Genomic DNA, 17,893 nt, shown 5'->3' on the forward strand with positions numbered 1-17,893 from the left:
TTGAAGGTCTGCTGGCACCTTGTGTGACCAATTTTAGTCAATCCTTGTCTCATGACTGCTTTCATCTTCACAGTGACTGGTAAAGCTACCTGGCATCTCTCTTTCTTGCAGGTCAAGAGTAATTTTTCAAAACAGGTCTGGAGCAGTCCAGCAAATCAGCCTGGGGCCTGAGCAATACAACTGGAATTTCTGTGTACGGCGATAGTGACCTGGCATACAGAAATACAGACCATTGTGAGGAATTCAGAGTAACAAACAGGAAAGAGGCCTTCAACTATTACATTCAAACCCAGCAACATTGAAATAAAATGTCAGAGTTGATATTATAAAAAAATATAAAAAACCAACACACACTGCATTTGTTGAATCATGTTTTTCACTAGCAATACTAAAATGAAAATTATAGGCAAAAAGTAACTAGATACTGGCAAGGTGAAGTGTCTTTATTTTAATTGTTTTAGGACAAAAGACACAATCTCCAGTAACATAAAATATATGTATGGAAAAAAATGTAATGTTGGAACCTACTGAAAAATGAATGTGAAATTGTTGCATCATTGAAAGTATAATCCAGAAGGAAGGTATGAAGGTCTGAAAGAAGCAGATACTCAGTATGGATGGTCCGAAGTGAAAAGGAGTACTGGTTGCAACTTCAAAGTGAATTATTCCTTTTATAATAAATATAACTGCACATGTAATAAATACTTTTGTAGTCTTTCATGCACACCGCATTTATTCAAAAGCTCAGAGTCCAGGTTACCTGAAAGCCATTTTTAATTGGAGAAGGGAATAGTTTTGTGCTATTACTAAATCTATATGTGTTCAAAATAATCAAAATAAAATAAGTTACCACCTCTTTTCAGATCACATACTTTTTACTCTTGGAGCTGAAAAGACATTGTTTCATGTTTACACACAACCTTTAACCACTGTTGTTTTGTAGAGTTTGATGAACAGTGGGTGTCCTGCCATTCTAAGCATGTAAGAAAGTTTTCTCATCATCCAAAACAATTCTTGAGCTATAACTCTCCTTAACCATTTCTCATAGACACTCTTTAGTAGGTGTTCTCTTGGCATAGATGGTTTTTTGCTTAGCAAAACCGGGACATTAGAACGATTTTCAGATTTAATTTCTCCTGCAATTCTTATGGTGCTGCATTTTGGGAGTTGTAGTTATATTTGATCATTATTGGATGTTAATTGTAACTTGTCTTGAATAATATGAAATGGTTTCCCTCTTTATACTTCTTATGTGGACATGCTGAATTACTTGCACATCAATTTTGAGACGCTCAAAACAAGGCATTTTATTAACATATCACCCTAAAGACACACTAGACTTCCCCAAACCAAAAGAACAAGCAGATTCTGCAGCACAATAGATCATACTCAAGTCTTCCAAGAAGCTTATAGACTATGAGACAGGATTTGATTTAATATATACATTGCTTCAGTGTAACAAAACAACAACAAAAGTCTAACAAATCAAAACACTGAGGAAAAAAATGCAAATATCTCATTATATACAGTGAGGGAAAAAAGTATTTGATCCCCTGCTGATTTTGTACGTTTGCCCACTGACAAATAAATGATCAGTCTATAATTTTAATGGTAGGTGTATTTTAACAGTGAGAGACAGAATAACAACAACAAAATCCAGAAAAACGCATTTCAAAAAAGTTATAAATTGATTTGCATGTTAATGAGGGAAATAAGTATTTGATCCCCTATCAATCAGCAAAGATTTCTGGCTCCCAGCTGTCTTTTATACAGGTAACGAGCTGAGATTAGGAGCACTCTCTTAAAGGGAGTGCTCCTAATCTCAGCTCGTTACCTGTATAAAAGACACCTGTCCACAGAAGCAATCAATCAATCAGATTCCAAACTCTCCGCCATGGCCAAGACCAAAGAGCTGTCCAAGGATGTCAGGGACAAGATTGTAGACCTACACAAGGCTGGAATGGGCTACAAGACCATCGCCAAGCAGCTTGGTGAGAAGGTGACAACAGTTGGTGCGATTATTCGCAAATGGAAGAAACACAAAATAACTGTCAGTCTCCCTCGGTCTGGGGCTCCATGCAAGATCTCACCTTGTGGAGTTTCAATGATCATGAGAAAATCTGTGGAGGGAGCTGAAGGTTCGAGTTGCCAAACATCAGCCTCGAAACCTTAATGACGTGAAGAGGATCTGCAAAGAGGAGTGGGACAAAATCCCTCCTGAGATGTGTGCAAACCTGGTGGCCAAACTACAACGTCTGACCTCTGTGATTGCTACCAAGTGTTTTGCCACCAAGTACTAAGTCGAAGGGGTCAAATACTTATTTCCCTCATTAACATACAAATCAATTTATAACTTTTTTGAAATGCGTTTTTCTGGATTTTTTTGTTGTTATTCTGTCTCTCACTGTTAAAATACACCTACCATTAAAATTATAGACTGATCATTTCTTTGTCAGTGGGCAAACGTACAAAATCAGCAGGGGATCAAATACTTTATTCCCTCACTGTATGTCAACAATTCTTTACAGCCACATGTGAAGTGTTCGAGACGTTCGATTGGAAATAAATAATAATTTAGGAAACGCAGTTTATTTGTGCCACTTGCAATTTGCCGTTGTCATTGTTGCCAAAACACCTGAGTAAGAAAACTGGTCTCAAATGTAAGATAAATAAGACCAGTTATATTCAACTGCTTCGTAAAGACTAAGATTAAAGTTTAGCCAGACTTGAAGACATCCGCCATTATGTATATCTGGAATAACAAGAAATTTGCAGAACAAATATCACAATATTCAATTGCTTCAAGAAAATAGTATTTGACCAATGTATACAACCACTGAACAGCTATGGCACTGAAATCTGGTCAATAAATGCTTAAGTGACACAAAAACACCAAATGCAAGGAAGCATGTAAAAATGCATTCTTATAATAACAAGAGATAAAAAAACAAACCAATGGATCTGGAACAAAGAAAGGTGTGTGACCGGACTGGAGTGCAGCTGTTAAAATGGCAATGGGTGGGATTTTTTTCTTATACCATTCTGCAATATGTAACTTTAGGAATGTGTTACTACAGTTATATTAAATCGCTGTCAGCATATATTTACAGGGAAACTGGTCTTTAACCTAAACTCAGACATCAGCCAGATGCAGGTCTGCAAGAAAACCTCCTTCTTATGACCGGCCATATCTACAGTACATGTTTTGTCATGCAACTGAAAAACAAACATGAGGTTCTCAGTGTCAACTTGTATTCAGTTGTAAGCTATCCTTTCTTGACATACTGATGATTTTAAGTATATTATAATATACTCTATAATATAATCTTTCTCTAAATAAATATATACACTTACTGTTTTACATGAAAAACTAAAATATAATGATTTAATTCACGACTGTTTTCCCTAACCCATAACCACTGGCCCATCTGTACTGTTTACATGTCATGTAGCCTGCTCCATTTCCCGTTCCATTGCACAAATCACGTGCAACTTTCTCCCCACAGAGAAAGTCTATCTGGGTTTATTAGGCAAAAATGGGAAAAACACAGAACACAATGAAAGGAAACTGCAGATCAGTGCCGCTTTAAATCAGCAGTAACACCAGCCCCACCTTGAAACAGTGCACAAACAGCTATCATATAACCCCACCTCTGATCTGCTTTCAAAGGCTGCTGACTCACTTTAAGAAAGCTTGTACAGAATTCCTGAACTGAATCAAACACCAGGTCTGCATTTCCGCTGCCATGGAAGCTGACAGACTCCCTGAGGATAACAGTTTTGAGATAGGTGGAGCCTGGCTTTGTTTACTGGAAGGAATAGGCTGTAGAGCATTGGTCTCCAACTCTGGTCCCAAAGAGCCCCATTCCATCAGGTTTCATATGTATCCTCCATTTTTAAAGATCACATACATGTTGTCCAATTCCTCCAATAATTGACTACATTTTGACTTTGAGAGCTACCATCCCAATTTTATTGTGTATCACGGAAGGCTATATTTTCTATTACAAGCCACCTTTCATCTACATTGTTACATTTCTTTATATTTACATTATTATTAATATGAATTTGCATGTCTGTAAGAATGTAACATATTCAATTTGCATATATGTAACCTCTGTGATTAAATGCAGCCAAATTAATATATAAAAATAGTATTACTATATATTATGTATTTAAAGTTGGATTTGAATGAATGCAAAATCTCTAATAGGATCACATGGGATCACAAATCCAAGGACAACCCTGAAGTGTTTCAAGTAGAAATCATGGTTGGATACAGTACAACAGCACATTGTGCTACATGCAATTTTGTATCCTTCTTGGTTTATTTATCTAAATTGGTTTTTAACTAAATTCTGATCTGTAAGTAGCCAGTATGTAAATTAGTTTGTGGGATCCCAAAAGGAAAACCATAATTTACCCATTACAGAGGTTTCTAACAGAAAGCTGTAAATATTAATTAACTCATAGCTGTCCAGTGAAGCATAGACCTGAGGCAACCTGAAAGTAATTTGTTGAACATCCAAGTGATCTACTTATTCTTGCTCTTCAAAAAGAGAGATCAGTTCCCATCTAATCTACTATACTATACTATAAATTAGTAAATTTCTAAAACAGATTTTTTTTTGCATGTAAATCATTGCATTATTTGATAACATGTGCAATTAATTATATTATTAATATGTGTAATAGACCTGTGGAACACATGTTAAAGCATGAGTTCTCCATTGCTAATGAGAATAAGATTAGAAATATTCAACCTCCCCCCACCAATATACATTAGGAGAAATTAATACTGTAAATACACATTCTCTTGATCACTAACTTAACACAACATAAAAGTGTATCCTTAAAGTTTGCTTTCTCTATACTAAGGATATGGAAGCCTGGCACTTCCAAATTGTTATTCCATCTCTTCCCTAATCATTTAGGAGCAGGGTCAATTGAGTGAATAATTTATAATCTAGTTAGATTGTAATCCACCTCAGAGCACTGGAGAAAGGGGCATAAAAATAGTTAATGCTTTTCTATCACACATTCCTCACTAGTACATACACCTTTCTATCAACAAGAGGGTGGGAAGAGAGTGAAGGAAAGAAAAAAGGAAGAAAAAAAACAGCCAAGGACAGCCTGTCAGGAACAAAGCACTAAATCAGGTGAACAATGCAGGCTTTGTGGGATAAACAGCTTAGCATTTCGACCCATTGCTCGAATACCATAATCTACCTCTGCAGAACTCGGCAAGGTCTCGCCACTCACACTCGCGCTTGAAAGCAGTGGGCAGAAGCAGAGAAAAGCCAAGGAGCATGGCAGCGGTTAGAGATTAAATAGCTCACAAACCTTTTCAGGTCCAAGTTCCCAATCTTTGTCCCAAAGTCCAAAAGGTAAAATAAAAACAAGAAAAGGCGTTTCTTGCTGTCCAGAAAAAGGCTATCCACAGCCTTACTCCAGCAAATAGTTTAAGACTAGGCAAACTTGTCCACTTCTTTTTATCACACAACCACACTGATCAAATATTGACTTTAATCCTCGAGTCCCACGGTCTGTGCATGTGTGCGTGTGCGTGTGTTGTGAGAAAGAGGAGACGGAGAGAAAGAGAGTGGAGGAGAGAAGAGCACTGTGATTTGATCCCTCCCTAGGTCTGAACTTTTTCTTGTAGCCCCCAGGTAGCAATGGGAGGCTCCCTCCCTCTCTCTCTCTCTTACGTAAACGTAAGGGAGGTGGGTAACCACATTCCTCCCAGACAGACACACCTGCATGGGCTTGACCTGAGCAGGCAGCAGCCCTGCTGCCACACCCAAAAGGAGTGGCAGAACAAATTGTACCAGCAGGGTACAGTACCCTATTGTAATACTCAAGACACAGGCGATACACAAGTCTGCTCTGTGAGGTGGAAAGCAGGGATAAGTAACATTCACATTTCTGAGAAGAGGAGACATAACACATGTAATCAGTAATCCATTATTCCCTGTGGTGCTTCCTTATTTTTCTCTTTTTTGGAGTAATTTGCCAACACTTTGAAAGACTAACTTATTTTGACAAGATTAAGATTAAGTTTATTTTGTCTTCTGTGTTTTTCTTTTGAATACTTTCATACCATAGGTGGGGTCAGTTCTGAATTCCTGACTTCAAATTTAGAGATCAATTCCATTTCAGTTGAGGAATTGATCATGAATTAGAATTCAGAGACTTATTTTTAATGAAACAACAATTTTGAAACAACAGCAATATTTTTATGGAACTGTTGTCATATTTTCCCTAATATTTAAGAAAAAAAAATAAGAATAGTACAGTCAGTACAGTAAATCCTCATTATACAACCGTAATTCATTCATTTGAAAACTGCAAATTAGCTGAAATCGTGTACATAATACAGAAATAAAAATACACTTAATAAGTACAGAAGAGATAGCAGAGGAGAAAAGGTGTGACAACAAATCTTTAATTGACGAATAGTGTCTTAATCCTAAAGTAACCACTCACCAACAAATTCTTGTCTGCACAGGTGTGATTAAGGCATTTTAATCTATGACATATGCCTTGTGCAGATGTCTCATATAATTGAAGTCTCGAATATATATCGATAGCTCCTATAGCAAGGGATTACTGTATAGTGAGGGATTAACATCGCTTTGCGCACTTCACACTTGTGTTTGTTTAATTAAATGAATGGTATTCATTTGTACAGCTTGTAAAATTGAGAAATCGTAAACCAATTGCTCATATTGCGAGATATTACTGTATTCTCAAGTCTGCATATGTTTGTAATTCACACAATGATAGCAGGTACCATGACTGAGGTACTGATTAGAGCTAGTTTCCACAAGAGGAGTCTAAGATCACTTATTGCTCATAGCAATGCTAAATTGCTGTTAATCAATTGCAGATCATTAGCATTATTTAAGGTTTTATTAATTTTATACACACCATAGCCCCACCTTCACAATGAAGCCCTTTAGATGATGTAACAAAAATAAAGACTCAGGTTGATAATTTTTTTATGATAATGGAAACTATTTGTAGTAAAATAACAATAGTAAAATCTGTTTAATTTTGTATCTGTTGCCATTAATAATAATAATTAGACCAATTGGAGTAATCTTAAAAAAAAAAAAAAGCATTTGACAACAACAAAAAAAGTGTTGTTATATATAACTTATAAATACTTTGAATACTCACTGCAGCACTAATTAAAAATACATTTTAATGTGAATATTAACTCTTGTTCAAAATTAAATTAAACGAGCAAGGCGTGTATTTGTGTTAAACCCCTAGAAGAGAGTGTCATCTAACAAAGCATGGTACTACCATTTATAATACAGTTGTTACATTTTTTGTATTAGTCAGTTATTCATGGTTTTGTTTTAATAGTAAGCCTGTACTTTGCAACATATTTAAATATTTACTATTTAAGATAAAATGCTCATATGAAAGCACATATTGCTGCAATAAGAAAACATTCTAATTAGACAGACCTTAAAGCACTGACATTTTAACTAGAACAATGTGAAGCAATTGGAATTGGAGGAATTGAAGTGCAGAAGGAATTAATTTGAAGGAGTTCATGTACAGCGGGGACTGAATTAGCATTGAATTGGTGGAACTGACTCTACTCCTGAAACTGAAATTGTATCAGATGTTAAAGAATTTGTCTAGAGAGGGAATTTAATTGAAGGAATTGATGTGGAAAGTCAAATTGAAGTAGCATTGACTCCAACCTTGGTTGTAACATTTAACTTCGGTTCAATCTGGTAGCATAAAGGAGCACACAATGCCAAACTATTGCTTTGGAAACCACTATACTATTTTATTGTTTTACACAACAAACTTAACTGCCTCTTGGTGTTACATAACAATCATGAATGTATGGACTTTTGTTTTGTGAGCTACACTTTATCACAGCCCTGGCCAGCTGTGTGTGTGTGTGTGTGTGTGTGTCAAGAGAGAGATCCCTCAATTCAGATTAAGAGCAGGGCAGGACTGATGTGCCAAGATATGACAACTACGAAGAATGAACAGCATGTTTTCTAAATCTCAGATTAAAGGAATGTATCGCCCTCTGTGAATCGTACATTACTGACTCCCTCCCTCTGTGCTCTAAGGGACAAACCACACTGCCTCAATTCAGTTCTCTCAGCAGATCAGCAAATATCCCTTCAGCGCATAAAGAGAACAATAGGAAAATAATTGGTCCAAAACAGTATGTATAATTCACCAGCTAAAAATTATGAAGACTTTACAATCTGAAAGTAAATGAGTCTATTTTTGATGTCCATTTCCTTACACACTGAATCTACAGTAAAGTGATGCATTGAGAATATCCTCAAATTACAAGCAAGTCACCTTCATGGATACAAGAAACCTGCTTTCATTGCAAAATAAAAAGAGTGGACATCATTTTTTATAAAAAATCAGACTTGATCAATTGTAACAAAATAAGTGGGCAATCACTATTATATTTTTGCTGAAATAAATTAAATACAGCACTGCACAGAGCAACATCATATTCTTTAACCCATAATAGAAGGTTAAAGAAACTAGGACCAAATGTATTCACATCCTCGCAGTCAGAAGTTTGTCTATCCTCCTTTGAGTTTGATAACACAGAAAAGTCTTTTATAAGGTTTTGGTACTTCTCAGGAGCATAGCATCATTACTCCAGCTCTCCCAGAATTCTTAGATTTTGCTTGGGAACTGCTTTTATGAGTTTAAAAACACTAATGTTCTATCGGATATAGTTATGGAGATTGCAATGGCCATTTGAGAACGCTGATTTTGTGTTCACTTAATCTTTAGGATGCATGCTTTGGATCCTTATCATGCTGAAAAGCTTGAGCTTCTTGGCAAAGGGAACCAGATTCTCGGGCAACATGTTCTGGTACATGACTCTCTTTCCCTTTATTCCTTCAAGGGCAGCAGGACCAGAAGATGTAAAACAAGCCCAAAGCAAAACAGATCCTCCTCCAAATTTCACACAGGGGGGTGGCGTTCTTCTAAACATCAGCTTCACCTTTCAGCATAAAATAATAACTCTGATGAGCATCCTCAATGTTTTCTCAATTTGTGTCTAATCTGACAAAACACTGTCCCAAGTATCACTGAGATGCAGTTTGGTGGTACTTTCTGTTTTGTGCTATCAGAAGAGGCTTCTTCCTTGCAACTGTGTCATTGACAGCAGATTATCATGTAGCCGATGTTAAATGGTACTTTTTGAGTCATTGCATCCTGATGATACCAAACTCTTGGAGATCTCCAAAAGTTGCCCTTGTGTTTAAGTTTGCCTCCTAAACTATTTTCTTTACAGCACATAGTGGTAATATTTTCTTTCTTCCTGGCAAGGTAGTGACTTTTCCATTAGCCTTGAACTTCTCAATGATGTACGCTATAGTGGAAACTGGTATGTTCAGCTTTCTGTGAATTTCTTGTAGGCATCATCACGCAACTTGTGGGGGTCAATGATTGGACAGCTCTTTTATTATGAACAATACTATTCAATTGCTTCTATTTACAACCTCCTTTTATACCCTGTTGTAACTTCCAGACAACAGATAGTTAATGCAAGATTATCTTTTCATTTAATTTCGAGATATTTAATGGTGTGAATAAATATAAATGTGATTCTTGGTCTCTTGTTTTTTTTTTTAATTAATTACATTATTTGTAAAACAGTGTGGCTGGTATTAACATTGAAATATTTTCATATAAATTCTACTGCTATCTTTTTTTTACAATTTATCAAGGGTATTAATAAATGTAGAGGCCACTGTAGAGGTCATATATATATATATATATATATATATATATATATATATATATATATATATATATATACACACACATACATAGCGTTGCATTAATTGTGCTGATACAGGGTCAACACATCATATATAGGATAATCCTCAACACTTATTAGGAGAAACAGTGCTACTGTTTGCTATGCAGTACTGTACTACTCAAGAAGTAAACAGACATCACTTTTACATTTTATCATCTTTCTGGCACTTAGCCTAACAGTAGACAAACCAAAGCGGACCCGGTTTCCAATGTTTGTCTTCAGGAAACACAAATGGCAAGTGGAGAGCTGATGCAGAACCCACGACATAGCAGGCATTGGCTGGTGTAATGGCAACCACACCACACCCTCCTGATCTGACACAGTGCTCGAGTTTGCTGGTAGAGCTCTCAAGACAATACACAGCAGTCTGGAGAAGAGGCCCATCTCAGACGCACAAGAGAGAAAGAAGTGTCTCTTTTCCCAGGAGGGAATAGCACTTCAGTGCCATACTTCCATCTCCACCCAAAGACAGTGTTGTATCAACTCTTCCCTGATTATGGAAAATACCCTGAGCGCTTTTTTATATTTTGATTAGTTTCCATGGATTTTAAATAGGTTAAGTGATAAAATAATCTGTTCTATAGTCCATTATAAACATGCAGCCTCCATAAATGCCGGCAAAGATCATAATATCATAAGATCATAATATATATATATATATATATATATATATATATATATATATATATATATATATATATCGTTTCTATTGTATCTATTATACATAGATATATATTGCTACAAACTGTTTTTTTTTTATTTCTATATCCTGATAGTTTTCTTTCACTAGTTTCTTATTCATTATTCCCTGACTCTTACTGTTGTATGCATGTCATTTATCTTCACCCAACACTTCTTTATCGATGGACTTTCTGCACTGCGCGACTGATACTCATGTTTTAATGCTGCTGTCCCAGTAGTATTAACGAAAGAAACGAAGAAAAAAAAAGTTCTCTGTGCCCTCAAAAGACGGATATCTATATTACGCAATGTATTACTTAATCTTTCTGTTTTATCGCCGTGTGTGTATTGTTAAGATATGGTTGCAGGGCAATATTACACCTGGTTCAGAAACACCTATAATCACACGACAAATGAAGACGTGCTGTGATCTAATTGCGTTAGTACTGACATTATAGTTACTTAGGTTAATATAACATGGATTATGTATTCTGCAATATTACAAATGTTGTTTCATTATAAGTATATTCTGACATAGATAAAGATGAGCAATCGATGGCAATAATAAATGCAGTTTACAGTACTAAAGCAACTTCGTTCTTAGGCAAAGTCGTTTTATTTTTCAACTCGATGGTAACTTGCAAGTGTGAATGGAAAACTGAAATAAATAAGTGTGCAGAATAATGCATTTTACATCACTCATCCAAGGTACCAATATATGTGAGAGTCATGTAACGTTATACCACCACTGGAGGATTCTTTGACCAAAAATTACATTCAACTAAGTTTCCCGAAATAAAAGTTACAAATACACCACAACGAAACAAAAGCATAATAAAACAAATGGACACGAAAACTTACTTCATGGCTGTGTCTGAAAGCTGCCTTGCTCTTCACAAGCCCGGTGTCTCAAGGTGCAGCTCAGCGGCCGTGTCTGTGAGCGTCACTGGGAGGTATGGAGCTGGGCATGGGGAGGTCAGAGCGGCTCCGAGGGTTACTGCCTCCCTCTCCCTCCTGAGGACGTGCACAGTCGGGGTGAATAAAGTGTGCCACTGACCACACCAGCCAACTGGGTTTATTCATTTGAATCTTTTGATGGGAGCACAAGTGTAGTGTGTTTCTTATTGAGATTTGATACATCTTGTTTTTGGTGTTTGTTTTTCTGAGTGAAGGGTTTGAAGAGGTTGATGTTTTTGGGTGGGTTTTTTTTTTATGTGCAGGAAAAATGTATAGCTCTTTGTTTAGGTGTCTTTTTACATTTTTGTAATGAAGGTGTTGCAAATAATACATCTCCCCCTCTCTCCCGCTTTCCCTCTGCCCCCTCAGGGGGGAACCGAGTCCTGATTTCCATGACAATTGGTCACGTTCTTAGATCAGTGAACTCATTCAATGGTCTTTGTGCAGCTTTGTTTCTGGAGGGGAGTTCAAATCTGAACGCAGTTTGGGGAGAGAGAGAGAGAGCGAGGGAGAGAGGGAGAAAGAGGGAGAGGGGATGCAGAAAACAAGACATAGGGTAAAGAAAAAAATACAAATGAAATGGACAACAATCAATATAGAAATTATATTGAAAAGGGAAAAACAATCCTAAATTATTTGGCCTCTTGTCGTTGATATTGAAGAAATGGAGAAAAGCCAATAGCCAGCTTTGAAATGTTAAATATAACCCCCCCCCCCACACACACACACACACACACACACACACACCTTTACTATTGTGATGCCCCGTGTGGTGTGATCCACAACAGCCGGTATATGCAGCCGCACCACCACCCCCTTCTCCTGTTTACACCTGATGTAGACAAGGAAAAGTAGCTAGCTAGAACCTAACCAAGATCAGGTGTAAACTGAATGGACTATTCAACTATTCTATCTGTATGTAATGAAAGTGGTTCAGATTAAATACACCTGTCTCTGTAAGGCCCCACACTTGGGTAGTGCATTCAAAGCAGAGATACATCCATGAAAACAAAGTGGCTTTCAAAACAACTCTGAGATAAAGTTGTGGAAAGATACAGATCAGGGGAGGGGTATGAGAAGATTTCAAATACATTCCTTGGAGCACAGTCAAACAGTCAATCATTAAAAAGTAGAAGGTATACGGCACCACCCAGAATCTGTTTAGAGCAGGACGTCCTCCCAGACTGAGCAGTCAAGAAAATGTCCATGTGTCAACAATAGCTCAGCTACTACACAATTCTGGTGGCAAGGAGGACATCATTTCTGAGGGAAATTATGGAATTTGAAAATGATGTGGCAAAGGTTCTGTGGTCAGATGAAACAAAAAATGGCTGATCTGGCCTGAATGCAAAATGTTATTTCTGGTACAAACCAAACACAGCACATCACCCAGGTACACTGGAGTGACTTAAAAACAAGAAAGTGAATGTCCTGGAGTGGCCACTCAAAGCACGAACGTGAATCTGATGAATAATCTGTGGCAAGACATGAAGATCGCTGTCCACCAACTATCCCAACGCAACTTGACAGAGCTTGAATAATTTTGCCAGGAAGAATGGGTTACCTCAAAATTGCTGCAAAAGCTAGTTTTACCAAATAGTTTGCATCTTCAGTCTTACCTTTTTCTGTTTGTGTGTGTGACATCATCTGTGGTTCATACAGGATACAGGTGCTTGATTGACACACATCTACGCAAGTCAGACACTGAGGTGAGGCTGGGTGCGGCACGCAGCCAGGGCTGAGGGCTGGGCTGTTCTGCTGTGTGGAGCTGAGTGATTAACACATTCCTCAAATTACACAGCCTGCAGGCACCAAGACACACTGTGCACTGAAACACTACACCACCACACCTGGAAGACAGGAGCTGAGAGAGGAGAGGGAAAAACAAAGTGAGAAACCGAGCGAGAAAAAGGGATTGAGGGAAGTGCATAAAGAATAAGAGAACTGAGAGTGGAAGGAGAAAGTGCCAATGGGAAGGAAAGGGAGGGGGGCATAAGGAAGGATAGAGACAGATAGGAAAGAGAAGGGGAGCACAAGAAATCTTTCTTTAAAAATAGTTAATTTAAAAAAATTAAATATAGTTTTGTTCAAGTTACTAAACACACACTACAACAATCACACCTAGGTGACATATTGATTGAAAATACTTCAGGTAGTGTATTTTAAATGTTATTATTCAATATTTTGTTTTATATGAATGTACTGTCAAATTTGTTTCTTCATATATTATGATGTAATAATAATACAACTCAAACCCACGAAACCCATGCAATTCTCAGACAATTGCACACTGCTGTGCGGGGATCAAGAATTTGGGACAGTCCAAATTTAAGCCACCATTGTCTGTACTATACCTGCACTTTGAACAGGCGGTTTTTGTCCCTTTGACAAAAATATATCTGCTGCAAAAAATGTAGTATTCTTACTTCATAGTAAAGGGCGAGAAAGAGAGACGGGCACTGGTATAATGATTTTAAAAAATCATGACAAGGAAATACATTTGTTTTTTGAAGTGGGAGAGACTGGACAAGTGTGAAAGTAAAACACTGAGATGGAAACAAAATGCATGACAAAAAAACAAATCTCTGCAAAACATTATCACTGCAGATGGAAGCTTTCTGCTCATCCTTCCACCTGTCTTTTTACAGTATATGTTTATGCATGTCTACTGTTTGGTTTCCTCAGACAATTATTTTCTATTCTACATAGCCCAAGGGAGGAATGGGCAGAATGCCAGTGGAAAATTACAGTAAAAACAAAGAAGAAGGAAGAAAACCTCACCAACTTCAAAGCCAAATAGACATCTTCAATAAAAAAAAAATCCCATTCCACACAATATTTGTTGTAGCCTGTGGCCATTGACAACCAATACTGCGATAGGCAACAGTAAATCAATAGATCAGGGTAAACCTCTGTGTATGGAATAAATAGAATATCTTGATGGTTTCAATCTGGACAATTTTAAAGAAATTAAATAAAGGGCTATGGGCAAATTCATTTTAAAGTGAGTGCATGGAATTCAACAAGACACAGGGCTCTGCTGCCCATATACATTCTGCTAAGTGTTTTGCATCATCCTGTACTGACAAGTCAAGCTTGAAAGACATATAACAACCAATAAAACTGACAAAAGAATGCACACAAAATGGAATGTAGTGCAATCCTACAGGATTTAAAAGCTAAAGACGACCCCTCCCCACCTCCACAATCCACTGTGCTTCTTCCCTGCACACATCACAGACAACCAGATGTTGACCTCCAACCTATGCAGTGTTCTGGAAGGTGCCATTCCTGATCATCCCGATTACAGAAATCAGATGTGTGCGGAGCTTGGAATAGAGAGTTTAAATCATGTGCCCACCTGGACTGCACATGCCTGAATACTTGTCTATCCACAAAATCTTTTTTCAGTTTTTAAATGTTCAATATGAGCTCTATGGGTAACCCTGACAACTGTCTGTGTATCAGAAATATGTATTTCAATCACAATAACTTTTTGAAATTGTATACTTTTTATAATAACCCTGTTTTATATCATACCCAGCCACTTATGATTTAATAAACTTAGCTGAAGGCTATGACATCCCCATCCCATCTTTTTAAAAACATCAATGCAGTATCAGGTTCTACTGCAAACAATGGTTGCTGTTGAAACATGTCAAATGAAGCACTTTTTCACAGCACTTCTGTTGCATTGTATATTTTTGTATATAAAGTATTGTTTATATCTTACAAACTTTGTAAATTGCCCTGGGAAAAGGTGTCTGACAAATAATAATTATAATAAAAAATGCACTATAATAACTTCTCAAAAAAAGAAATAAACCATACAAAATGAAATAAAATCACATTAAAATCACCATCAAAGCAAAGCCCCTGCCAAAATGTTGTACATTTTAAATTGAAATAAATATAGAATTTGTATAAAAGAACAGGCCCTCTGAAAGTTCTTTATAATAGTGCTGCTGGGGGGTGGTGGTAAACACCTGTTAACTTAATTAAGGTGTCATGCAGTGTGAACTTTAGCAGCAAATGTCCCAGATTGAAGCATCTCAGCCTTGTTGTAAAAGAGTATAACGACAAAACCAGCTTTGTTTTTAACAAGCGCTGCCGTTTCAGTTTATCAAGAGAGGTTTGTTCTTCCAGCCAAGATGATCCCTTACACCAAAAAAAGCTCAAAAATTCACGGCATGCATTTCAATTTGATACAGGTGCTGCTCAGGCAAGTACACCGTGCAGATATAACAGAGAGCCGTGAGCCAGGAAGCCCTTTGGAGTAGAATAGAAGCATATGAGTGCTTACATTCTTAGAAGGATGTATAAATTAATACGTGCCTGTCCATCTCTTTATGGAGTCCACAGCATGTATATTTGATTTCCCCAGTGAGTCAAGTTAGTGTCTAACACTGGACAAAACCAGAACTAGTTTATCTGCATTTAAAGTTGTAACTCACTAAAAGAAATCCTGACTGCTGTGAAATTCAAATGGGTTTATTTTGTCAATTTATTACTGGAGCAGGATGTGCCACCAAGGCAACGGGAGGTTGTGCGGTGACTGCTGGTCACAGCAAGAAAAAAGCACCACAGGGATTGAACTGAGCATCAACGCAGCAGACCGGCATACACACATTAGGGCAGCTCAGGCTGCAGGTAGGATGCTTGTTGTAGCAAAGGCCAAGTCTTGGGCACCAAGGGAGGTAGTGCCAGTAAGAAAAGCTAGGGATAGTGAAGCCAGGTTGGATACCAGGATGCTGACTGGCAGCCTGCCACTGGGGACATGGGTAGGACGCCTGCTGGAGCAGGGGCTGGGCGTGGCCGGCAGGGACAACAAGAGCTGGAACCAGTGGCAGGAAAGAAAAGTGCCACAGAGGCTGCACCGGCCATGCAGGAAGCCAGCAGAAAAGCACTGAGACAGTGTAGTGGCAGCTTGGCCACAGCTAGAAAATGTGTAAAAGAGTACAGCAACAAGAGTAAAAGGGCAAATGTAGGTAGGATACCTGGACAAATGGAGATACAGGGACAGTGGACTTGTGAAGTACTCAAAGAAACTAAAAGACAGAAATGGAAGAATAATAAGGCAGAAAATATGGAGCAAAAGAAACCGCAGAGAATGCCATTGCAGGCATATAATTTACAGCTGAAGTATTAGGATGCTCCTGTGGTACGGTATTCAGTACTTCTGAACAGAGATCTGTGCAAAATCGTGTTCCACCAGCTATTCTACATACTGGTACACATCGCCAACTCCAATCTTGTGCAGAAAATTGCTGCAGAAGGCTGGCTGCAGCTGTGGACCATAGAAAATAACAGATCACCAGTCACCTGTAGAGCAGAAGTAATATTACTGCCCCTGTCAGCAGAGGACCAATGACATATATTTAGCCATGAACCATTACACAGTTAAGCAGTGAAAACATTTTAATTTTACAAAAGAAATTACAAAAGAAAATAGCAAACTGAATCCATTCCAAGTCTAAGATGATCAAGGTAAGAAATAAGCCTAAAACAGTTAAACAACTGCAGCTCCATTTAAAATAACTGGCAGTGATGCTGGGGTGTGAATTTGTGAAAAATGCCACACTATCTTGATCCTTCGTAAAGAGAGAATTTCAAGTTTAGAAGATAAGACTGAATGTTGCTGTGGATAAATGTTTTGCGGAGGTAAGGTTGGCGGGATTTGTCTGGAATCACATCTGGTATTATCCATTCATCAAGATCTCTCATGTTCACTTATCACTATGATACAGGTTTCTTTAGAATTCATCCACTCTTGATAATTGCATATAATTTTTGATGAGCCATCATGTGTGTAAGTATGTATATTATATATATTATTCAGGCCTCTCTTCAGGAACGTTGCCTAGCAGGACTGTCTTCTCAAACCATAAATCACACACACGATCAGATTTTCTTCCTCTTCGGACACAGGTTACAAATAAAAACAAAAATGTGCATTTAGAAATATTTACCCAACAGTAAAATTTGCTTAAATTTAACACCAGGGCCCCATTCCTTGTAGCTGGCCAACTGAGTTAGCCATATAACTTTCAGGATAAGTCTGCCTTTTTCTGTTCCCCAAAGCAAGCTTATAGTCCAGCTGAGTAACTTACCATAGGAGAAAGGCTGACTTAAATGATTAACTCAATCCGGCTGATTGGCCTGAATTAGTTAAACCAGGTACGAGGAACAGGGCCCTGGTTTGGCTGATTTATACATCTTTTACCAGCAGGGTGGCATTCATTTTTTCAGAAAAAGCAGAAAAGGCATAGTGACATTCATTGGAAACTCAGTGCCAAGCAATTCCGTGCACTAATCAGGTTACCCTTAGAAGAAAAAATACAAAACAAAACAAACAGAAGATACCACATCAAAACCATGTGTGTAAATTAGACCAAGTAATGTAAGATAAGAGATGGA

The 17,893-nt window shown here is 37.6% G+C and overlaps 1 protein-coding gene across 3 annotated transcripts in view; it reads right to left on the bottom strand.

The window, feature by feature from the left end:
- Window positions 1-11,520, bottom strand: part of itgb4 (integrin, beta 4) — a 47,865-nt gene extending 36,345 nt beyond the window's left edge. For 2 of the 3 annotated variants that reach the window (XM_066704902.1, XM_066704900.1), the window contains exon 1: window positions 11,381-11,520. In XM_066704902.1, the coding sequence (XP_066560999.1) occupies window positions 11,381-11,385 (5 nt within the window). In that variant the 5' untranslated portion in view covers window positions 11,386-11,520. Of the gene's footprint in view, window positions 1-5,343; window positions 5,730-11,380 lie in introns of those variants that run through there. The other variant, XM_066704901.1, reaches the window with a different exon arrangement.
- Window positions 11,521-17,893: the final 6,373 nt, after the last annotated feature.

This window comes from Amia ocellicauda, chromosome 5 (assembly GCF_036373705.1).
Source record: "Amia ocellicauda isolate fAmiCal2 chromosome 5, fAmiCal2.hap1, whole genome shotgun sequence".
Classification (NCBI taxonomy): Eukaryota; Metazoa; Chordata; class Actinopteri; order Amiiformes; family Amiidae; genus Amia; species Amia ocellicauda.